General features: G+C 39.2%; 1 protein-coding gene across 4 annotated transcripts in view; it reads left to right on the forward strand.

The window, feature by feature from the left end:
• Positions 1–24,891, forward strand: part of CACUL1 (CDK2 associated cullin domain 1) — a 55,815-nt gene extending 30,924 nt beyond the window's left edge. For all 4 annotated transcript variants that reach the window (XM_056351641.1, XM_056351643.1, XM_056351642.1 and 1 more), the window contains 4 exons: positions 10,441–10,530; positions 14,835–14,973; positions 20,235–20,278; positions 21,429–24,891. In XM_056351641.1, coding sequence (XP_056207616.1) covers positions 10,441–10,530; positions 14,835–14,973; positions 20,235–20,278; positions 21,429–21,469 — 314 coding nt within the window. In that variant the 3' untranslated portion in view covers positions 21,470–24,891. The remainder of the gene's footprint in view (positions 1–10,440; positions 10,531–14,834; positions 14,974–20,234; positions 20,279–21,428) is intronic.
• The last annotated feature ends 792 nt before the right edge of the window (positions 24,892–25,683 follow it).

A 25,683-nucleotide genomic window follows, 5' to 3' on the forward strand; every position in this document is an offset into this window, starting at 1 on the left:
GGTGGGAGCACTTATCTGAGCACTTAGTTGCAGAATATAGAGTGATTAAGGTGTGAATTCATTATTTACAGAAGAAGTATTGCCTATGTGACCTTTACTTGGACAAATTTTGCCTGCCCAAGCACTGATCTGGTTCCTTTTTTTGTGTAGAGGAAATGTGTTGGTATTTTTTTAAAAGCGCGTTACTATCTAGAGTACTTCTGAGCAGTTAAATACATGAAAAATAATATAATACACAGATCCATGAACACAGTTGTGTTTTGTGAAACATTTTTACACTCACACATATTTATCAAGTCAGTGTTCTTCAAATTAAAGTGGATGCATTTGAATTAAGTGAATATAACCTGATTATTCTCCTTACAAAGCCAAAGCTGGCTATTGCTGATAAGACTGCTCTATTAAATGGCTTGGGAGAAGTTGCTATATGCAGAACTACTTAACTGAGTGTAACAAGGAAAGATACAGCATCTTAATTTACAAGAAGTTTTAGAAACAGGGTGGGAGGTGGGAGGGGGATGCAGATAATATCCCCTTGCCACTAGAGAAGGGGTGGCAAAGAATGTTGTCTTTGTTCCTGCTAAAGTCCTGCATGAGTTGACTTGTAAGTAGAAAAAATCAGAAACACATGGGTTTTCTCCTTGTGCAGCCATTGTCTCTCCTGGAGGTGAGACCTGATCTCAGTGCTCTGGAAACATCCTGCCTGTTTGTTCTTTTGTCTAGAAGAATGACAATTTATTGCAAACTTTTAACTGTCTTCAGTGGTGAAAAGGAGTAACAGCTCCTGAAACTCTTGTTTCTAATCCTTGCAGTAGGTAAAATCCAGTGGCAGAGAGTATTTGCAAATAATTGCTACTTTTTTTCAATATTGGCAGCTTAGTGCCTGTAACAAACTTGCTTTTGAATCTTAACAAAAGGGAAAAGCTATTAACAGCTTAGTGGTGTTTGTCCTTGGTGGGTAGATCTCTTGGTTTCCAATTACAAGAGTTTGCAATTACACCTGTTCTCCTTCCCGAAACTAAAACGAGGAGGGTGGCTGCTGGGCTGGAGTCCTGCTCTGGGAGGTAGATCAGATTCTCAACATCTCGATACTGGAAAGAAAAACAACAATAACTTAAATGTGTCATATAGGTGAAAGCAGTTTTAGAAGCCAGTCTGAGGAGAAGAATTCTCCTTGGTCTTTGCCTGTGATGGTGTTTGTGGGGAAAGTAGGCTGTATCAGATTGATTATAGCACTTCCAAATAAGCGGTAGCCTTAGCAGATCGCTGTAGTACTTCAGCTGTTTATATCTGTATGTGTGTGAGTTGTTTCTTTCCTTCCATGTTAGTGTTTTGAGTTCAGGAAGTGGTTTCGCCTCTTGTAGGAGCAATGTACTGGGTGATATCACCCAGTACAAGCTGGTTCTTCCCAAAGAAGCATCTGTCTGTACTTCTGGACAGAAGTTACTCAACTAGGAAGACAAATGAACTCTATCAGAGGGAAAACCGCTTTTTTCAACACTTCTGATTTCCAATTGACTGTGCTAAGGAGCGAATATGTGCTTGTTCCTATCTTTAATCAACTGAGTAAGGAATAGATTATAGAAACAGATCCTTTTGATCCAGAGGAAAGGAAACCTCTTGGGCCTTGGTGAAAATGTTATAGAATAAAAAGAGCCAAAAGACTTGATGGGTCATAAAATTGTTATCAGGATCGAAGGTGATAACACAGCCTGTGAATGAGGCAATTTCCTGAAATTTACTGTTTCAGAACTAGACCATGGGCTTGAAAACAAGTGACATACAGGCAAAATGATTATTGGGGATTAAAGCATGAGCTCTCAGCTTCTGGCTGTCTCAGATTTTTGTTCGTGATGTATATCAAGATAATTACAGAATTAGCTACTGAAAGCTAAGCATACAGAGCAGTTTTCTGTATGCAAATTCTAATAGCATGTAGGCAATTGTTGAATGTAGTTTTCCTTGTCAGTGCTTGTGTGAGTACAGAGCTAAAACCCAGTGTAAAAATTTATCATGTATAATCACCAAAAGTAGCAATTTTTCTCATGGTTTTCCAAGAAAAATGTCTTTGTAAAAAGTCTGGAGGAGGGGGAGGACTCACAGCCTATTTCATTATGTTAGCAGGTTCTGATTAGTTACTGTGAAAAAGATTCTTACGTATGATGGCTTTGTCTCTTTCCAGTTACGTCACTTGGATTCGGCTGAGGTAAAGGTATCTTGCTGCTCTGTGTTCTTAATTTTTATTTTTTTATTGGAGGTATATTGTAGTTCAATAGAAGGTTGTTTATGTTGGGAAAAGTTTTTCTTTATAAAGATGGGTGTAAGAATATTTCCACTGCATTGGTGCTTTCTGAAAGGTACCTGAAAAGTTAAATCGGATGTTAGAAAGCTGTTAGCAACTTTTCTTCAACAATGAAGTTGTCCAGCTGTCCTTTTTGGTTGCAGCAGGTACAAATTTAATACAAAGTTATAAAGAATGAATCTAGTTAGAGCTGTTAGAAGTTGATGAATGTATCAAGGAGCATGTTTCCTGTGCAGAGATTTTCCTGCTGCTTATGCAGTGGTACACAGGAGAGGGTGTGTTGCTCTGTAGGCACCCAGACCTACATACATAGCAGATGTGTTTTGGTGTGGTGACCTCCAGAAGCCTATTGATGTCAGCGAAGCAAGGAACCCTCATCTCTTATAGCAGTACACAGCCAAATATAATGCATTTCATTAATAAATTCCATATCTAGCTTTTGTTTGTGAGTACCCCAAGAGAAGAGGAGTAGTGCAAAAGGCTGAGAGAAGGACTGTGATACCAGGTTCATAGCCTAACTATACAGCTACAACAAAGGACACGGGTTTTATTTTGATGTGTTGGGGGCTTTTTTATGCACTCCCCATGCCTCACCCTTTGGCGGAGATAGACAAGAAAAAATGAATTGGACTGACTTTTTTCCCTGCTTGATCTCGCATCCCCCCCCATTTTGACATCTGTCTCAATCTGCATATGAGAAGCAACCTGTTACTGGCTTGATGCACAAACTGCAGAGAAAATCTCCTGTGAAAAGGGGGAAAAACACTCTCATTTTTCAGCTTCTTACGAAAGACATTGCCCCTACCCTTTCTGTATGCTGTCCTTCTGCATTTACATTCAGGAAATTACTCTTTGTGCCTGTCATTTTTGTTAGATCTAATGCTTATGTTTCATAAGTAAAAAACATTTAGTTTCATAAATGGGCTTGTTCTTGAATGGCTGTACTGAGCTGGATCGAAAGTCAGTTCAGTCCAGTGTCCTGGTCTTGACAAAAATCGATAGAGCATCATTGCAGGTTTGGTGTAGCAGTTTTGATGACCATAGAGATGTGTGCCCTGTAGGAAGAGCTGAAGGTTGCCTTGCGCGGTTTAGGCTATGTCTATGTTAATAAGTGGTGTGAGGTAAAGGGAGCAGGTCTGCAGAGTATGAAACACTTGTGTGCTGGTGTTGAGGACTCAATGTTTGCCTTTACATGTGTTTTGACGAGTTTTATTTTGCACTTGCTAATGTCTGGTCCTGTGGATAGAATGCCAGTTAGTAGTTCAAGCACATCTGGTTTAATCTTGCGCAAAAGGAGTTAATATACTCCAAGGCAGCTCTGTCATATGAACCATGGAGCAGTAAATGGGGATGATCTGTGAATTTGCTTCAAAAGCACATTTCTAATCTGAACTAAAGCATTAATGTAGAATCTGCCTTTAAGCATTTGAAATCACTATTCTTTTTTTCTTCGAGACACAGAGTGACAACTGTGGTGGCAGAAGCGATACGTTGTGTATCTTTCTTTCTCTAATATATTGGATGTTACTCATCTCCTGGACACTGCTTTACTTACTTTTTTTCCCTTAAAGTGTGCAAAACCACTATGAGAAGACAATCTGCACAACCTTACTCTGCCACCTTCATAAAGCTATGTTTCTTGCTTTTTAAGTTTAAGAATGATACAGAAAAATAAAACAATACGTTTCTTACAAAAAAAAAATGAAAAAAGGCAGAATTACTTGCCTGTAGAGTGACTTGCTGTCTGTCTTTAGAATCATGCCTCTGGATAGGTAAAATGAAATGAGAAGATTCCTTCCTAAGGGCCTTAAAAATGAAGCAATGTAGCAGAGCACTAGAAGAAAACAACACTGATTCATGCCAGTGCATTTGTACCACACTAAAATGGGATGATTTCTGTTAGAATCCCTCTACAACAAGAAGCTAATTTACTCTTTTTTCCCCAGCAATAAAGCTGTTGAAATACCAGCTTTTGACAGCAGATGTTTTGGGGGGCCAGAAGGTTCTGTAACATAAAGGATCCTTTTCTGAGATGTAGGGAAGGGATGCATTTATTGTCACAGTCTTTGTTAAAAGTAATTTTACAAGATTTTTATGCATCTACAAGTTTTTGAATTTGTTCACAGTGTTTAATATCTGGCTAATTCTACATAGGCAAATAGTTTGATCTTATGACCTTCATTTCAAATTCCTAATTCTAACCTTAAAATCAACATACTCCTTCCCCTCCTTCCTTCCTGTCTCCCTTCCGAATATTTGTAGACACAGATAATTGATAGTGAAAATCAACTGCACTTAACGTTATACTTTTCCAGCATGTGAGGAGATTGCTGGGATGCTGCTACTGCAGGATAATTGACTGTTCCTTCTTTAAAACACTTTTAAAAAATCGTCACGTTAATGTCAGTCTGCTCTTAAACCTCAGCAGGTACCCCTACGCTCTTAAGGACTATAGGATAGATTTTGTAGCTATTAATCTTTCTTATACCTTCTGTGCTCTGCAGATCTGATGGAATAATCAAGAATAACATGCTCACCAGTTTAAGGGTGGTATCACTAATACTGAAGTGGTAGCTGTAACTTGACAGCTAAGAGCCAAGTAATTGTATTGTAACCATATTCGAAACAGCATGTGTCGTTACCAGGTATTATGGAACACACTCAAACTCTTTAAATAACACTTAATCTACACACAAATTTTGTCACTGAACTAAATTTTTTATCGGAGAACTGCGTTATTTTAAAAAGTTACAGCTATCTTTCTTTTCTTATTTCATGTTCAGTAAATTGCAGCACCTCAAAGGAAGGGAATTTTTTAATAGGAAAATAATAGTTTTAAGTAATAACTGTCATCTTTAGTCTGGCTCCTTGGTAAAGAAATAGGAACAACGTTCCCATTTCAATAAGCCTTCGTAAAATTGGAAACATGAAAATATCATCTTATTTTCCAATTATAGAAGTCCAAATCTATGTATTTCTACATTTATAGCTTCCATATTTATTTCTTTCATATTTATTTCTTTCATATTTATTTCTTTCATATTTATTTCTTTCATATTTATTTCTTTCATATTTATTCTTGCTACAACACTGAATATTTTCCTTGTGATTAAGACTTGATTTTTATTTTGTAGCATTTTTATTAGATACTTAGTAAAGCTTTTGGGCTAGATAATGAGTATTTTGAAAGTAATCTCTGGCTTTCTTAAATGCCTGGTGGGAAATGCTTAGTAATAAATACAACTTTTTATTTCTAATCTAAATTTTAATTACAAACTTTTGAAGAATTTAAGTTGCTAAAAAATTATTTTTAGCTTTTTTTAAAGGAAAATGAAAATGCAGAATCTTGAGGAGTTTGATGTAACTGCAAGCATGAGGGTGAAGCCAGAGGATTTTCATGCAAAAGGCTTTTGAAGTTCTAGATTGATAGTTATGTACAAATTGTACATGGGTTAAAGTAATGAAAAGGTAATATATGCTCAAGGTTCATCAGTCAATTTAATAATAAAATAGGCAGCAGGTAAAAAAAGCCAACAAACCCAAAATGCTAAAGAACAGGGGGGAAAAAAACCCACCATAAAAAAACACCAACCAACCTCCCAAAGAACCTCAACCCAGGACAACAACAAAAATCTACAGCCGCATCTGGGACACCAGCCATAGCGGTTCCCTCCCTGTTTAATTGCTGCTGGCATGTGGGGTTCAGTCAAGTGCTTTGCATGGACTGGATTTGAGAGTAAAGGCTGGGATACAGGAACCATTGGAATTCATTTAAGGTGAATATGACTTTACCACAGTAAGTCAAAGGGTATGTATGGTCAGATGAATCCTATATGTTTAAGCTGAGAGAAGGTAATTCATTACGCTATAGATTTGTCTACACGTGATCTGATGATATCTGTGCTATTAAGGTTCGGTTAGGCTGTGCACTGATGAGAGCTCCATTGTTCCTGCTCTGCATCCCTGTATATCTCATGCACAGTTGTAGAAGGGCTCAAGTTTTCATTCTGCAAAACAGTATAAATATTGCATACATATTGGAATTAAGCACTGAAGAGAACAGTTTGTACAATGGGATAAAGATCTCCAGAATACATTTATTTGACTTCGTAGCTTCGTTAAGCAATCAGTTCTGCTTCTGTTGGAGACTGGAGAGCAGCAGCTGACTTAATTAACACCTTAGTTGTGGAAGCTGTTGGGGTTGTTTTTAATGGGAATACACTTTATAATTTTAAGTGCATTGTTGAATAATAACAACTTTGAACACATCTGCCTAAGGTGTACTTATATATGATTTGTTAAAACATCTTGCTGTGAACTTCTATTAGATTACTGCAAAAGGATGAAAATAATCTTCTGAGCTAACATGCAAAAGTTGTAATCTTTTTGGCAGAACAGTAAATCTTTGCCAAGCAAAATCTATTTTGAAAGGAATGTCGAAGTTTAGAAAAATATTTTTTTAGAACAGCTAAAAATCTTGGGTTTTGCAAGTGAATCTTGAGTTATGAAGAAGTGAGTTTGAACTTGTTAAGATACCATCTACTATTTCTGGAATTACTGGGGTCCCGGGTCTTGCCTCAGGTACCCCACTGTAATTAGGCGGTAGCTTAAACCTTCATAAAGGGACAAGCTTCTTCAGCGTTACTGTGCAGTAATGGAGTAACTCAGTTACTGCAGTGCCTGAAGTGCTGCAGGTTCATACCTCACTTACTCCACCATCCCTCAAAAAAATCCTGAGGCCATGCTGGGTATTGTCTTACCTCAGTTCGACAATATTTCAAAGCATCTTGTATCTTTTCTGCAATTAAAACATTTTATCATGGGAACCCACACTTCTCTTCTTTGATTCTGCCGTGAGTTATTTTCAAGACTATTTGCAGGTTAATTAACTTATTTGCATATTGGTTACTTAGTCTGTAGAATGCAATATTAGTTCATAAACACTGTGGAGGTGGTCAGATAGTATCATAGTGTCATTACCACTGTCATTCATCTGAGGCTTAGTTTTGTTCTGCCTCGCCCTGCTCTGTCTTTGTAAGTGCCGCAGGTGGAGCTTCTGGGAGTAGGTAGAAGGAATCTGTGCAACTTCTGTGCGTAGAGTCTCATTAATTATTCTAATAAGGCTAGAGCCAAAGCCGTAGTATTTGGAGAACTTTTGTAAGATTGTAAAATAACAGGTAACTTCAGTATGTCTAGCACAGCTGTTTCTATTCCTTGAGTTTAAGTGACCCTCTCTTAAGAAGTAATACAGGATTGAATGTTAATATAGTTTCGCTGCAAAACTGAAGATGAATTTGTGCATGAGGAAGTTTTACATCTTTTATTTATTTAAATCTTTGTCTATAAACTTGCACTGAGATTTTTCACTTCTATCCAGAGTAGTCTCGTTTGTTCTTATGGAGATCATTCTGAAAATGCATGTTCTACAGGAGTGCTATTTATTCTTCAGGTATCAATGTCTAGCTTCTGGAAAACATGTAGGCTGGATTAGTTTATACTGTATGGTTTAATGAATAGTATATTCTTTTAGTTTTCTTTATTAGTAACAGGAAATATATGCATTACTTTGTTATATTGTTCTTGAAGATAATACCATCATACCTGTATGCGTTAACTGCAGTTTGCATTGTAGTGTGTGGTGTAGTCAGTTGCAGAAAGATAAGAAATGTTAATTTCTGAAGCTGCAATGAAGTGGTGAAGAAGATATTTCTGTAGGATTGATTTCCAGGTGTATTCTTCCACTGATTCTATTCATACAATCTGTTTCTAATGCCAGGTAATGTGGTCAGTAACCTAGAACAAAAGCAAGTGGCTGCTCATTATACTTGCTTTGTTTTGCAAATATATCTCTTTGTGTTATCTCAAGGGATCCCTAGTGAAATGAGCTTCATGAGTGAATATTACCTTAAAGTAACAAATAGTATTGCATGTTTATGATGGTGAACTATCCTGAAGATATGGAACATCCTCTTAAACTGTTGCTTCTACAAATAATTTGGTTGGTCAGCACCTTGAGCATGTTACGGGGACTTCTTATGGGAATGCTGTGGGGGTTTCCATTAGCTGGAAGGGAAGAATAAAAGGTGGAGCATCTTGCATCTCTAGCGTGTCTCCAATACCATGGACTGACAGAAATGAGGTGGGCCACCAGTCTGATTTACTCATCGCCTCTTGCCTTTGGTTCTTATATACCATAAAATAAAAATTTTGTTTCTCTGCCATCTACTTGTTCTCTCTCACAAAAAAAAAAAAAAAAAAAAAAAAAAATTAAAAATTGAAAGCTGACCGTACATATGACTGCTCAGAGTATAGGCACTGTATTTCATGTTTCATCTGTAGATGGAATAAGTGTGGCTTGCAATTTTCTGTTTCCTCAGAGGTATCAAAGTAGTCAATGCCCTCTAATTAGTTATGTAGTTTTGGACAGCTTCTGTTAATGCTTGTGTTTGTCCCCAAAGCAACTCCAAATGACATCTTTCTCTCCCACAGTATGTCCTATACATGTACAGTTATATAAAGTAGCTTCTGAAATATTTTGTAATTCATCTTGCTAGTTATAACTTGGACACTACTGAGAGCACAATTTTCAGTTTATCAGGAATAAAATCAAGAAGCTATGTTTATTTTCTTAACGTCTTTCAAAATGTTAAGGGACTTTTAACTCTGGACTTCATGGTCTGTCAGTATTAATTCCTAGGTTTATTTTCATTTAAATAATTTGTTATACATATTTTAGGAATATAATTTGATGTCTGCATACAAAGAACAAATGTCCAGAGAACTGTATGCTTCGCAAACCTATCGGTGAAGCTTGGGCTGAAGTAGCTCCAGTCTAATTAAATATGTATATGTATACACACACATTGTTTGGATTATGCATTACTGTCTCATATCTTCCTTATAAAGCATTATGTCCTGTATGATGTGCATCTTTCTTGGCTGTCAAGAGGCTGTTTGAAAAATCTTTAGGGAAGAAGGCTGTAAATATGTCATTACAAAACAAATCACAGGCTCTTCACCCCCCTCAAGGCTTCAGCTGAAATGAGCAAGCACTTTTAAGATGGTTCTTTTTAAAATAAATTCATCTATAGCAGTTAAATATAACAACTTTGATTACTTGACGGTTAGAAGAAATACTTTATTTTTTGATCACCCTATTATATGAGCCACATAAACAGTTTCAGAAAGAGAAGAACATGCTACTAAAGATATTTTTTTTTGTGGTAAATACTGTAGTGGCAGATGCTGAAGCTGGAACTGGAGATGCTTTGAAGCTTAAAAAGCAGTCTCTACAATGTAAACACAAGAAACATGCCCTTTAGGTAGAATTGTAAGAGTCAGTTCTCCGTGTAGTACAGAAAGGTGTATATATTACTCAAGCCTTTTTGTAGAGGAATAAAAACTGAGAGGCAGCAGTTGATTTAAACCTTACTGATTTATTTTCTCTTTTTTGGTGTTTCTGTAATTCAAATGCACGTATTTGAGGTTTGTACATACAAGGCAAGATAAAGGGCTGGATATTGTAATATAAGCAGTAAACGTGTATTGGCAGGTTTTTCCACAAGTGGAAGATGCAATTATTGCAATGTTTACTACAGAAGATACAAGAATGAAATAAAGATATTCACTTGTGTTCAGAAAAACAACTTTTCATATATGATTATTTACTTATTTTTTGACACTACTTGTACTTAATTCAGACTTTCAATCCATCCTTAGGTTTATGTTCAAGATTCTAAGTACTGTAAGGCAAGGATTTGTGGATCTCCAGGTGTTTAGCGCACACAGTATGAGTGTGCTTCTAAAAATAAATTGTTTGCTTCAGTTCTGCATCAGAATACTTAGAGCCATCACTGGCTCGGTTTTTTCTTGCAACTCCTGCTGCTTGTCTGAAAATGGATGAAAAATAACTTATTTCACATTTTCATCATATAATCTGAACAGAATGTCTATTTAAAGCTGAAGTGTTATTACTCTTAAGAACTAAATTGTCAATCAGGTACCTGGATGTTTCCTTTGTCAGGACATCAGATAACAAAAAAAGTACAGCTACTGTATTTCTTTGATACAAAAATGTATGTGTAAGAGTTGCTATTTCTTGATTAGAAAAATTGCTAATTCTCTTAATTTTATTTCAGCTTTACTTTTGGAAGCTCAGTCAACACCGTTTCAAATAACTCCTTCAACCATGGCAAATATTGTGAAAGGCCTGTATACACTACGACCAGGTAAAAAAGAAAAATATTTCCAGGAGTCACTCATACTTTGGTTGTGATATATTTTCCTAAATACGTATGTGCTCGCCATCTATCTAATGCATGTTTAACAAATGAATGTGTGTTCTGTTCTGTCCATTGTAATGCTTCTATCTATAATTCTACTATCCAAAGGCCCTGGTTCTTATTGTTGCCCATCTCTGTTACCTGCACAAGGTAGCATGTGAATACCAAAGTCATTTTTAAAAAAAACAAAGCCTCTGCTCTGGAGTCAAAGGGAAGATTTACTACTTTTGCTCTGTGGAAATAAAAAACGCTGTTTAATGAGTCAGTCGTGGCAGAAGTTTAGAAGTACTGAAATGGTGAAAATTATATTGAGTCACACTTAGAACAGCCAGATCTTTGACATGAGATGAATGACCGTTTCGTCTATGAAGCTATTATTTGGTTGATGATATTTCACAGAAGAGCTTAATTTAATTTCTGAGTACATCATGACCTCTTGTGCAACAACAGTTATATTGAAAGGAAAATAGTGTTGCAGTTTTTAATAAATTTTGTATCAAAATCTTTGGTTCTGTAAGTTTTGGAGAACCGAGTAGAGCTCTAGCCTGTGTTTGAAAAGACTTTAGAAACGGGAAGTATTCAGAATATCCATAAATAAATAGTACCTGCTTCTCTTCCTTTTACAATACTGATACTTTCTTCTTGGTGTGACAGAGAGAAGGATAATGTCTAAGCTTCAGTCTAGCTTTGCTTTGCAATCCCCATTTATAGAAATAGAAATGAGAATGGGAAAGCTTTACAGAAAGTTTTAGTGCAATGTTTAGCATGTGTACGAGCCAGGAATGGGGTGGAGTCTCTGTTTATAAAATGCTTGGATAAAGCACTTTAGGCAAGGATTATTTTTACAACAGCAAAATTAACATTGCACCATCATTTTTAAGGCAATATTAATTTCATTTTTATGAACTGTTCAGTACCAAAGAAAGTAAGGGTGTATACATCAGTATAAAAGTATAATTCTTTTGCAAGTAGCTCAGTGTGATTTTCTTTTACTGCACTTAATATTGTAGATGATGGACTTGTGATTTCCCAGTTTTCAATTTCATATGATCCCTGTCTTGCTGTATACTTCACAACACAGTAGAAACTGGCGTGGGTTGGTATCATGGGCCTAATCAGATTTTGAATAATTGCCTTATGTGTGTAAGATATTTAACTATAAATATTGTTCCTTCAATTTGTGATTATCTGCCTTTCCACAGCTGGGTAGGAAGACCCGAGTGACTGCCTTTAAGCTGTTGCTTAAACAGATAGACATTTGCTTTAATTACCTGCCTCTCAAACTTCTCAGCCTCTGAGAAAATGAGGAATTTTAATGTTATTCCAATCAGAAGAGCACAGGATAGACTTCTTGATGTAAAAGGCTGTTCTTTGGTGGTGCTGGTTTTTGAGGATGAATTCTGAAACAATTAAGACAAGAGTTCCTCTGAGGTAGTGCTTCTCACTTACTCCATGGGATATACTCTGTTGGATGTATCATGGGGACTGGTGAGCAGGTGACTGGGAAAGTAAAGCAAAAAATGTGGCCAGTGGGAGATGCTCAGGGATTAGAGCAGCACTGGGAAGCATCTGTTTAGGCAGTGCAGAGAGCAAGAGGAGAAGCAATGCTGATGTGGCTGGTGGCCATGAGCTTTCTCTTCTCTTTCTCTTCTTTTATTTTATCTTCAAGTTGGAGATACTTGACAGCCGTTAGATTCAAACGTTGCAGAAAAGACTGTCTTCTAATTCTAACTCCAGCACATGGTGGCTGCAGTAGAAAACACTGAAGCCTGGACAGGTGCTCAGGCTGCTAGCTGGCCCACTTGGATTTAATGTGAAATGCTTTTTTCACCTCGCCTATAATGATCTCTCAGAGGCATGAAATACCCTACCTCAGTATTTCATGTTGTGAATTCCAAGTCAGTTTCTTGGCTTGGCTCAGTTATTCAGTAGCAGTAGCTTTTTGGTAGGGAACACATTCTACATGTACCTTTTTACTGTATTTCATGAGATGAAAAGTACCATTTCATGTCTGTAGAGGGTTTGGGGTTTTTGTTGGTTGGGGTTTTTTTTTGTTTTGAGTGGTGCTATGATCGGGGGGAACAGGTGCCAGGGAAGGTTATGGAGCAGCTCATCCTGAGGGCCGTCATGCAGCACATGCAGGACAACTGGGGCATCGGACCCTGCCAGCCTGGGCTTGTGAAAGGCAGGTCCTGCTTGACAAACCTGATTTCCTTCTTCAACAAGGTGACCTGCTTAGTGGATGAGGGAAAGGCTATGGATGTTGTCAACCTGGACCTTAGTAAAGCCTTTGACACAGTTTCCCACAGGATTTTCCTGGAGAAACTGGCTGCTCGTGGCTTGGACAGGTGTATGCTTTGCTGGGTAAAAAATTGGCTGGATGGCAGGGCCTGAAGAGTGGTGGTGAATGGAGTTACCTCCCGTTGGTGGCTGGTCACAAGTGGTGTTCCCCAGGGCTCAGTTCTGCTTAATATCTTTATTGATTATCTGGACGAGGGGCTCCAGTGCACCCTCAGTCTGCAGACAACTCCGCAAGTTGGGTCAGTGCTGACCTGCCGGGGGGCAGGGGGCTCTGCAGGGGGGTCTGGGCAGGCCGGGCCGATGTGCCGGGGCCACCTGCATGAGGTTCAACCAGGCTCAGTGCCGGGCCCTGCCCGTGGGTCACACCAGCCCCAGGCAGCGCTGCGGGCTGGGGCAGGGGGCTGGGAGCTGCCTGGGGGGAAAGGGCCTGGGGGGGCTGGCTGACGGCCGGCTGGGCAGGAGCCGGCAGGGTGCCCAGGGGGGCAAGGGGGCCAACAGCACCCTGGCTTGTATCTGAAATAGTGTGGCCAGCAGGACCAGGACAGTGACCGTCCCCCTGTACTCGGCACTGGTGGGGCCGCCCCTCGAACCCTGGGCTCAGTTCTGGGCCCCGCACGACAAGAGGGACATGGAGGGGCTGCAGCGTGTCCAGAGCCGGGCAGCGGGGCTGGGGAAGGGGCTGGAGCACAAGGCTGGTGAGGAGCGGCTGAGGGAACTGGGGGCATTTAACCTGGAGAAAAGGAGGCTCAGGGGGACCTTATTGCTCTCTTCAGCTCCCTGAAAGGAGGTTGTAGGGAGGTGGGAATCGGCGGCTTCTCCCAAGTAACAAGCAGCAGGGCAAGAGGAAATGGCCCCAGGTCATAAACCTCCACTGGGGGAGATTTAGATTGGATATTAGGAAAAAAATCTTCACCAGAAGGGTTGTGAAGCACTTGAATAGGCTGCCCAGGGAAGTGGTTGAGTCCCCATCCCTGGAGGTATTTAAAAGGTGTGTAGATGTGGCACTTAGGGACATGGATTAGATAGAGGTGGACTTGGGCGTGGTAGGTTAATGGTTGGACCTGATGATCTTAAAAGTATTTTCCAACCTAAATCACTCTGTAATGAGTGAGGCTAGTGCACTGGTTTTTGTTTAAACCACCTGTATACTGGCAATGATTGTTCAGTGAGTTTGCTCATTGAAAAAACTGTTGAAGCTTGGCATCAACCAAGTAAATGTGGGAACTGGATAAAATCCAATTGCATTCTTTGCTCAGTCTTCTGTGTTTGTTATAATAAGCCTTGAAGCAGCGCTGAAGTCTTGCTCTTGTCTTGCTCTTGTAAGGCAATGTTCAGTGTAGTGAAATTAAATCACATTTCTATCCTGAAGCTGAATTAATACAGGTTAAAATTATATAATGAACGTTAAAAAAGTGTTCATCTAAGCTTTGGAAGATCACGAGAGAATTGCATTAATTTGTAATGGGGAATGGAGAAGCAGGATTGTATGGTGATACTACTGTACTTTCTAGAAGTAAGGCTCAGGGAAGAGAGGTGTAAGCTTTGTGAATATGCTTCCTGGAGTGAAGTGTTACAAGTGATCTGATTATCAAGGTGAATTTGCTGATCATCAGTGCCTGTCCTTGAGAGTGCCCAGAGACTCAGCAGGCCCTGTGAGATGCAGCAAGAACTGAATTTCAGTTTGGTGATGAGGTTGATGACAAAAAGTAATTACTTTATCTACATGTAAACATCTGATTTTAGCAGGCCGATTATTTGTTCTGCTTTAAAGCTTGGTTTCTGTGGCTTTTGGGGATGGTTTTGGGATTTTTTTGTTTGTTGTTGATTGTTTTTTTTTTTTTTTAATTCAGGATCCTAAAATGTATTTAAGAGTAAAGTTACATTTGTCAAAGAGTAAAATTTTCATAAAATCCCTTCCACCTGTTTTGTTGCTTTTCCTTTTTCTACAGAATGGGTACAGATGGCACCAGCTTTATTTTCTAAATTCATCCCAAATATCCTACCCCCTGCTGTGGAATCTGAGCTTCAGGAGTATGCTGCTCAAGACCAGAAACTTCAAAGAGAGCTTATGCAGAATGGATTTACTAGGTAATAATTATTAGTCTGAAGTAGTAATTCAGCTGGACAGTGCTGAAATGGTAAAACCGGATACACCTAAAAATCCTGAAGAAATAATTTAAGAATTAATAAATAACCTTCCCATCTGGAGTATCATCACATATCTGAAGTATGGCAAACATTCCAGATGTTTTGAGCACTACCAACCCTGCAGATGGTACCAAAAAGTAAACTATTTGAAGTCTTGACATATTTTCATGAAACAGATTACTTTCAGTTCATGCATCGCTGTGTTTTGATTGTCTTCTAATGCATGATCGTGCTTTTGTTCAGCCTTTACTTTGGCCGTTTATTTTCTGTAAGCTCACTTTTTTCTCATGATGCCTCTGAAAATGTCAGTTGATGACTTCTTACTCCACTTTCAGAGCTATTTATACAGACGAGTGTTTATTTTAAATAGGTATTTATCATCCAAGTAATGAAGGGGGGTGGGGAAGAACAAACAGTAAAAGAGACAGTGGAAAATGTTCATATCCTGTATTGTTCACCCTGGGCAGTGGCTGTTGCTCTGTGCTCTGCTATTTAATCACCAGACAGAAACACAGTGCTTTCACCACAGTAGTCTATCACTTTTGCAGTAGTTTGACAATCTAAGATCAGACTGGGGAGGCTGTTGCGCTCTGTTCCCAAGCTTCTGCATGAAGAGAGAGCATAATCTTTCCTGTTACTTGTGCAACACTGAGAACCTGGTCCTGTAGTTTGAACACCTACTAGATGGGGGTATGTTTACTATTAGATATAATCCTGTATTTTCTTTGAAAGTAATCTCTCTCTTCAGAGCTTGGTCAATTATTGAGCTTCAAAACTCTACTACTGATGGAAATGGTTTTGTAACTCTCTCCTTGTAAAGCTTTCCAATGAGGAAAATAATTTTTTGATAGATATGTGTGAGTTAAGACACTAAGAACAAAGCCATAAGCACTTTGGCTGAGAAAAGCAGTGCTTTTGGCCCAAGAAATAAAAGTTTGAGACTTTGAAAATGAGTAGGCATATAATGCTGACAAAAGAACGTAATGCACAGAACAAAACAAAAAAAGGAACTTCTAGTTTAGTCTTAACTTTCAGTCTTACTAGTTTTGTAGGTGACTTACAGTAGTTCTGCTTACAACTGCATTTCAACAGTCCATGGAGAATTAAAATGAAGTTTCGAGTAGTAACAGTCCATATCCACAAAAACAATGTTTCAAAAACATTTTTCCACTAAGTACCTGAGAATAAGACAGGCTTGTCAGCTTGGCTGTGAAGTTCTTTGGCTGGTACTGTGAGGAGGATACTGTATAAAAGGCTAAAGAGTAGTAGGAAGGATACTGACCATTGCAAAGGCTAGATGCTTCTGTGGTGCTGTTAGTTGTTAGAGACTTGGTGGGATCCTCAGAATATATTTTAGCAACTCCTGTTTCATCCAGAAAAGTAATTCTCTACCACTGGAACTAATGCAAATCCATAGGAAACTATTTGTGTCCTGTATTGTAGATGGGGACAAAGAAGAAATTAGGGCTTGAGGATAGTCATAAAAGAAAGAACTAAGTCAAGGTTTCTGTGTTGCATACTCTTTGCAGAATCTAAGAGTTCCTTTTCCTTTTGGCTTTCTGCAGTATGGGATCCTCTGGATATTAGACGTGTGAAGAGTTTTGATGTGCCTTGTAGGCTTAGAACTGGCCCACTATTGTGCAACTGCTGTTTCAATAATCAGCTGAAAGCAAGCTGTGTAGAATGCTTTTAGTCTCTGAATAGGTTTTGCACAGTATATTTTATATGGTTGTACTACCAGGGAGTCACTGTAGTCTGGTAAACATGGAGGCTATATAAAGTGTTGGAGTCTGTCATCATTAAAATGACATAGGTAAAAGAAGACTGAAGTACAGGTAATGTGTTTGCAACATGACATTTTGCAGTGGTATTTGAAATGCATTTTGCCTTGTAATGTGTCTCACGATGTAATAAGGTTCTTCCTGTGTTATGAACATAGATAATATTTATTTATAACTTTACAGAATGTTTCTGAGTTTATATTCCTACACACACACATATAAATTTTATATATATATATATTTATATATATATATGTCATGGTTTAACCCCAGCTAGAAACTAAGTACCACACAGCTGCTCACTCTCTCCCACCCCCAGAGGGATGAGGGGTAGAATTGGAAAAGAATGTAAAACTCAAAGGTTGTGATAAGAACAGTTTAATAATTAAAGTAGGAGGGGAATTAAACCAATAACAATAACGAAAAGGAGAGAGCAGGGGAGAGGAATAAAATCCAAAGGGAAGGGAGAAAAAAACCCCAAGTGATGCACAATGCAATTGCTCATCACCTGCTGATGCCCAACCATTCACATGACACAATTTGATTAATTGGCTGTTTTCACCCAAAACGAAATCCCCTTGAGGCACACATCAAACTTTCCCCATCCTCCCACATTACTCACCAAGTGCACCAGTCCCATGGATCAGTTTACCCTTGCCCGGGGCACTGCCCCAAACTGTTTTCCCAAACATCTTTCTAAGGCACACTACAGGAACTTTATCCCCTTCTACAGTAGGTAAAAGCTTTGATTGGGCAGGACCAGCTCACTTGGCAGTTCCTCTGGCATTGACTAACCAGGCGGCTTTTGCTAAATGTGTATCCCAAGGCTTGATGGTCCCACCACCCGCTGCTTTCAATGTAGTTTTTAACAGTCTTTTTAACAGTTTTTAACATGGTTTGATTTTCCCAGAGGCTGGTGTGTGGTAGGGGATGTGATATACCCACTCAGTGCCATGCACTTTGGCCCAAGTGTCTATGAGGTTGCTTCAGAAATGAGTTCCCTTGTCTGACTCATTTCTTTCTGGGGTGCTGTGTCACCGTAAGACTGATTTCTCAAGATCTGGGATAGTGTTCCAGGCAGTGGCACAGGCTGTGTTTCCAGCCATCTAGTGGTTGCTTCCACCATTGTTAGCACGTCTCAGCTATTAGGAGCAAGCTCCCTTCAGCCTGAGAGGGAGGATCTAGGAGGTACGCACCATGGGGTACCCTGTGGTTTTACCTGTGGGACCACAGAGGGCACATGGTGGGGAGAGAAGATATAAGTAGATTCCATGATTGGCTCTCCAAAAAGGAAAAGCTAAAGGTGCGGTTTATCAATAATCTCTGCCAGAGAACACCTGAATAACAGGGGTGACAGCAATACTGAGTATGCAAACTAGATTAGTTTCACAGCCAGTAAATATTATCATATCATAAACCAGTACTGTGAAGGACAGTGCAATGATAGCTTTAACCCAGACCCCATGGGCCATCAAGAGCACTACAAGGAACACATACTGCAAGTAAGGTACATAATGCAACCCTGAGATCATGAGCAGCAGCTGAGAGAAAAAAGAAAATAATGAGGCCAGTGAGTATTTAACCAATACAAAGAATACTTATAATAATTTTATTTTAACACACTCTAGTCAGATCCGTTGTTATCTTAACCCTTTGTGCCCCATGTTGGGTGCCAAAAAGAACTGTCATGTTTTGACACCAGCCAGACTCCCCCCTACCCCCAGAAGGATGGGGAGGAAAATCGGAAAAGAATGTAGCACTCAAGGGTTGAGATAAGAACAATTTAATAATTAAAATAAGAGGGGAAAAAAACAAACCAATAATAATAATTGTAATGAAAAGGAGGGAGAAGGGAAGGGAGAAAAAAACCCCAAGTGATGCACAGTACAGTTGCTCACCACCTGCTGACAAGTGCCTAGGCAGTTCCCCAGCAGCAATCCACCAGCCCCAGCCAGTTCCCCCCAGTTTATATACTCAGCGTGATGTCCCATGGTATGGAATATCCCTTTGGCTAGTTTGGGTCAGCTGTCATGGCTCTGTCTCCTCCCATTTTCCTGTGCCCCTCTAGGTTTCTGGCAGGGCCTGAAAAGCTGAAAAATCCTTGACTTAGTATGAACATTACCCAGCAGCGACTAAAAACATTAGTGTGTTATCAACATTGTTCTCACACCAAATACAAAGCAGGGCACTGTACCAGCTACTGAGAAGAAAATTAACTCTATCCCAGCTGAAGCCAGGACGATGTATAAAAGGTTTTTTTCTCTTTTGCTAAGTACTGTGCCCAGTCTGTTCTCTACTGGCTTAGTATGAAATGTCATCTGTTCTCCTCTAATTGAGTTAAAAAATGATGATGTCTTTGCTGTTGCATTTCCTACAACAATGAGCATGAGGAACATGGCACAGCGAAGCATCTTCAGCAGCATTAATGGCATGTCGGGTTCTAGCCGAAACAGCTTATTAATGCTATTAAATACTGTCGTTGCAGAAGGTGGAAAGACAAGCTATTTCCTTGGTGGTATTTCTCTTGTGAAAGACCTTAATTAAGGCATATACAGTGAGTGCACCACTTTGAGAGTGGTTTCAGGGAAGAACACTTTGTATTATTAGAAAAACCTCCCAATTTCTGCCAATTACCAGCAGATAACTGTGAAATTATAACCACTGTGATGAAAATACATTGGAATCTCTTTCTTATATAACAGTATCAGTAGCATATCTGTCATCACAAGAAACTTGAGAAGCACTAAGATTTTCCAGCTTTAAGAGTTTGTGTGTACAAGGATAAAAGAAAAATATTTTTATAAATAGATGGGAATTTGACATTTGGGTTTTTAGGAGCAATGATGTTAACCAGCGTTTATACAACTTTAGCTACTTAAATCTTCTACTTGAAGAGGGAATGCTGGCTGTCAGCTCAGACTTGTGTAGAGTCTGATTGTTGGATTTTTCAGGAGCATCTTACCTCTTTAGACCGATAGACGCAGAGTTTTTCATAGTTCTATAAGGTTTGATTGAGGAGTTTGCATTGAAGACAATTTTGTGCGTAATTTGAGATTACACTGCATATGAGCAATTTTCCTCATCTTCATTTTGTAGAAGTCTATCGTATAAAATCAAACCTACTAATTTTAACAAAAGCGTGAGCTAATTGAATCTGTAAAAAAATAGCTTATACTTCTGTTTCAGTAAATTGATGATTCCGCAGTCACGTTATTGCTACTATGGTTGCATTTTGTTTCTAAAGTCCATAAAAGTCAATGATTGTGCTGAGGTATTTCACTATTTTTTCCCCTTTTTTAAAATCACAGAATGATTTGGGTTGGAAGGGACCTTTAAAGGTCATCTAGCCTGCAATGAGCAGAGACATCTTCAGCTAGTTCAGGTTATCATGAAAATACCTTTCTTCCCCTTCTTTCCTAGAGGTGACCAGTCACGCAAGAGAGCTGGAGAAGAGTTAACTTACAGTAAGTATGCATCTAACCCTGCCCTCCAGTGTGCTGCAGTCCCTGATGGCTTGGGCACAGACAAGTAGTGGTGGACTTTGGGTTCTCGGGGGGTGGTGGAGTGTCAGAGGCTGCATGTCCACATGTAGCTAGCTTGTCTGCCAATGTAAACTTTACCATTCTAATTAAAATTCAAAATTATTGGATTTAGAGCCTGGCTGACTGTGCTGGAGTCCCACAGCCACCTGTAAGGTAGTAACATACCCCAGCAGCTACCGAGGCCAAGGTACTTCCACTTCATTTAAGTGGAAGCTGAGGTTTTGACAACTTAGTTGTCCCAACTCTGTCTGGTCAGGATACACATAACAGGCAATGAAATGATGAGCCAGTCCAGCTTGGATATAAATCACCCACTAGTGATGTGTGTTTCTGTGGGAGTTTGGAGGGCTTGTGCTTTTCAACTTGGAACCCTAAATTACATGTCTGATACAACCTGGGATCCAGCTGCATTGAGATACTATAGGCAGTATTTGGCTATAAATGTTTGAGTCATGAGCAGGGAAGTTCTCTTCCATTTTTAGATGGAAGTTTCTTGCTGCATGTTTAACTGTGAGGTTCTTCACTTTGTTACTCCGTTAATCTCCCCCAGTATAGATTAGGGAACTGGGGGATGAGACGCAGGGAGAAATGAATGATGTTTCCATACTCAGTTGGTTGCTCTACTCCAGACAGCCCTAATTTGGGTGCAGTCAGCCAAAGGTCCTGTCTTCTGTGCTGACTAAATATTTGGCCAGGAGAGACTCTAGTCCCATACATTGTAGGCTAGGACTGAAGTACAAAGTTCTGTTTGTCATTAAAGGGCTTTGGGGACTGGGGAATACCTGGCACTGTGTACTTCAGTTCATTTTACCACATACTTTCCACCAAGTTCCTTCCTGTGCTTTCAGCTGAGTATGTTTGCTTTATTACCTACCATAAAATGTCATCCAGTTTTATGATGAATTCTTATTACAACCTAAAGTGAACGAATGGGTGTTTTATGTGGTAGATCAGCTTCTGTTTGCACTGTTAACATTTTGCAGGCAATGCTGGGTTTTGGGGCTGCTGGAGGAAGGGAGGCAAAACCCTAAGTTTAATATGAGAATTTCTTGAACTTTTTATATAATTTCAGATGGCTCGTCAGCTTGTGCAAGCTCCAGGGGGTACAGATAGTGAATATACTGGATCAGCTTCTATTTCTAGCCAGAACAGACACTGGAGGAGCACAGGTGGTATCTGGAGCCTCCTTTGGCGACTGCTGATACTTGAGCTCTGACATGAACTATGCCTCAAAGAAGAGTTTTGGACTTTCTTCTTTATATAATAAAACGTCAGTTGCTGCTACAATTGGGATACCTTTGAAAGACATGATCCCTTGGTCTAGCCTATCAACAAGTTCGTGTTCTGCGATTTTTGTGAGGAATGCACCTTGAAAAACAATCCTTTCAAAGTGGAAATGGGCAGCCGAAATCAGCAGCTTCCAAAAGTGTTAGAATGGAAGAATCTTTTTTGCACTCTTTTCTTAATATTAAGGACATTCTTAAAACTAGTTAACACGTCAGTGTATTAGTTTTTAAACTTCAAGGTATTTTCTGGAGCTTTTACTTAATAAGAATAAAGTTATTTTGCAGTATTTGTTCGTTAGTTTAAAAATTGTCAGCTTTTAAGAGTTGGTCCCATATAAATGTATCTTCTGTCAGGGAGTTTAAAATTCCAGATTTTTCTTTTATCTTTTTTTTTTTAATTGGTATTTTGAAATCTGTTTTCCTATGTGTTTGTACTCTGTGCCTTCAGCTTGTGCACTTTGCAACTTTATAGACCATATTTTGTTACTGCAAAATGTGTTCTTGAGGAAAAACTTGATGCGAACAAACATGCTGCAAAGCTGCACTTTTCTCTTGCATTAATGGGAGGTGAATTTAAGGAGGAAGGAAGAAAAGTTGAACCTATATCACCATCACTAATAATGACTTGGAAGTTTGTCCCCTTTTATGTTTCATATGTATTAGTGTTTAATGCTGGGACCAACTCTTGTAGAACTCTCTCATTGACTTTTTATTGGCTTCCATAATTGCAATAGATTGAGATGTGAATTCCAGACTGAATGAAATACTAAGATGTGTTTTATGCTGTGCTATGTAGAAACATTGTGGGCAAAATTCTCCAGTCAAGTAGGTCTGCAAAGTGCATCTCTGTCAGCACAAACCAGATTTGCACCTGGTTGATCGGCGAACAATGGTACCTGTCCATGATCACTTTGTGGTTCCTGTACCATTTCTCCTGTTTCAGGGATGTGATGGGGGTATGCTAGTGGATGTAGTCGGAATCAGGGAGTTGAGGAGTGATCTAATACACGCATGTGTACTCGTCACCCTCCTGCTTCCAGTCTTGTGTAAACTCAGCTGGAGATCCAGCTGAGCCCAGTTCCAGGAGATCTGGACCTATGGTCTAAATCCTAGTGATTGTGACATGGTTTTTAATCAATAGTATGAGCAATGTGATTCTTTCATGAGGAGAGAAACATACTTGAAAAAGCAGTTTGAATACAGGTTGTTTTTTGTTATTACTATGGATTTATTTTTTATCACCTTTAGTTACGAAGAGAAATGAGTTGGTAATATAAAAATATTTCTGAAGTGAAACAAAAGTTTGTTCAGGTTTGTCTTGCACAACTCTTATGCCCGTTTAAAAAAACAACACAAAAAACAACACAAAAAACCAACACAACCCCCTTTATGCTTGTATGGGTTCATTACAAAATGCAGGAAAAAAGAAAAAAATAGATGCGGCAGGGACAAAGATTTTTTTTCTTTTTGTTCTGTATGCAGGCTTCATGTAAATGAATTTAATTCTGTCAGTTTCACGTCAGCCACTTTGGCAATGCCATTAGTTCGGAGGGTGGTGGGGAGGAAGAACGAGGACGACGCTGCTGTGATTGACCAAGTCTGATTTACCTATATATTCCTTTGCATATTTGCAAAGCCTATTTAATTTGGAGGAAGGTTTTCTTTTAAAATTAAAAATGAATGCTTTTGTTTTGTTTTCTGTGTAGAACATTGCCAGCAGTGTGAACTCGTCCCCAATAGTGGAAACCCAAACCACTCTGAGCACAGATTTTTGTTGGTAGTAGGTGTTGGTAGTGTTTGCTTCAACGTTGCTATCAGCTACTTAAGTTGAAGCAGAATGAGATAAAAACAGGGGGTTTGAAAATTTGGCCGAAGTATGCAGTAGAGAAGTTAATGAAGGCTAATAGGGAACAAAAAATGATTTACCAGCTTCCAGGTTTTTATCAGTTTTGGTTTTAAACAAAATTTAAGTCTCTGATAGTGTCCTTAGCTTTAAAAAACACTGCTGAAATGACAATATTCTTGAGTTAAGAATAGATACGTTAACCTAATTTGGTTGGTTTGTTTACAACTTCATTAGCGTTCTAGTTCACATAATACAGTAATCAAGCTCTGTCATCTTTGTCAAGTGATCATAATTCTTTTCTGTTCCTAAAGTGGTTTTACTGGTTCACGTTTGTAAATAACATGTAGTGCTTTTGCTTCATATTTGAGGCAAGGGTTCAACATTCATTTTACATTGTGTTATGTTTGGGACACAGACTTCTAAACCAGTCATTCCATCAAAAGGTAAAGCATTCCTGTCAGCGTGGTTCGCTTCATACTCACTGAGTAGCGCTTGGATGCTTCTCAGTCCTGTGTAGCATTCTCACTTGGCCACCATACTTGAGAAATCTGTTTGTTAAGCACTGTATTATGTTGTAAATTTGGCATTAAAATTCCTGTGTGTTTTGGCATTATTAACACAATGCTGAAATATTGTTTATCTGTTAAAGACGTTACCATTGTGACTGAGCATGAAACAGAATACAGCATACTATACTAAATTATTTTGTTCCTCTGTAAACTTGCATTTTACTTACAGTAAAACTAACTCAGCCAACTTGAGCATTGGTACTGCAAAGCCACAGTCACCAACAGCATGATCCTAACTGCAGTATTTAATTTAACCAAATAACTTGTGGTAAATCCGTTGCACCTGTAGCTTACTCTGTTAAGATTAAGCAGTAAAGTTGGTTATACAATGGGTGTCCTCTTTATGTTGCACTGGTTCTATAGCCGAACTTGCTACATTAAAATATTTTTAGGTTAATTTCACTTCTTGATTTGGGAAGATGAATATTTACATTAGTCCTGCTGACCACTGTAATGGTAGGCCATTGTCAATATATGGTCAAGGTGGTCTTCGATACAAACAATGAAGGTGTGTGGGGGTCTAACTAGATAAATACTCAACTCTTCTGCAGTTGGATCTCCTTGATGACTTTCTGCAGTTGTTGAGGAAGTGTTTGTGGATGAATTTTTTGAAGCAAAAGGTTTTGACTCTTGTCATTTGATAGAAATATGACCAGCCAGATTCATTGCTTTTAATTTTTCCCTGATGTGATTGTTTACTTTCTACATGTTAAAAAAAACCAAACTACAAAGACCATGTTTTGAGCGACTGAAAAACGTGTTTCATGTACACTGTGCCAACCCTAGTGAAAGGACTATTCTGTAGAACTACGGAATAAAAACCAACTGCTTGAATTTGACTCCTGTCTTCAACCCAGCTCCAGCAGAGAGAAAACAAAGATTTTTGATGCCTTGACCTGCACCAGGTACCCAGAGGGCACTTAGTGCAGCACGTAGTGGGGACTTTTAGGATCAATTGACCACAACCAAAAGGTACTGCTAGGGAGAAATCGTTACTGCTTGGGTTAGTGTACTTGCCTTTCTGCTCTGCTGGGACAATGTGATAACGTGGGGATAAGTCACTGTGCTGATGCCAGTTGAGTTGAAAATTCCTTTTTTGAGGGTTGTCTTATGTTGACGACTCATTTAAACTTAAATTCAGAGCTGAATACTGTAAATTAGTTTCTTAATGGTAGTATTTGCTTGCATCAGTGGTGTCTGCTTTGCTACTCTGAAGAGTTCCTTCACTGCTCTTGGAGCACCTCTACTAGAAGCCTTTAAATGTACGTTAAAGATCGCTGCATCTCTGTGGAGACGTTTGCATAGTGTAATACCGAGCTGCAAACTGTGCTCCCAACATTGGGCAGGAAAAATGTAGATGGTCAGGCTTTGTGTCCCCTGCTTACTCAGACCTGAGGGTCTGCAGGAACAGACACACGTGCTTTGCTAGTAGGAGGTGCAGCCTTCTCTGTGCTGTTCTTTGGCTGAGCGTAAGCAGGGGAGGGGGGAGCCCTGCAGTGCAGTTGCTTTGCTAGGCTGATGCATGTGAGTCACGTCAGTGCTATAGCATGTACTCGTGTCCCACCATGCACGTGCTCAGCACAGAGCCTGATCTTCATCCATGACTATTAAGACTTTTGTGAAAAG

Source organism: Falco biarmicus, chromosome 9 (genome assembly GCF_023638135.1).
Source record: "Falco biarmicus isolate bFalBia1 chromosome 9, bFalBia1.pri, whole genome shotgun sequence".
NCBI classification, from domain to species: domain Eukaryota; kingdom Metazoa; phylum Chordata; class Aves; order Falconiformes; family Falconidae; genus Falco; species Falco biarmicus.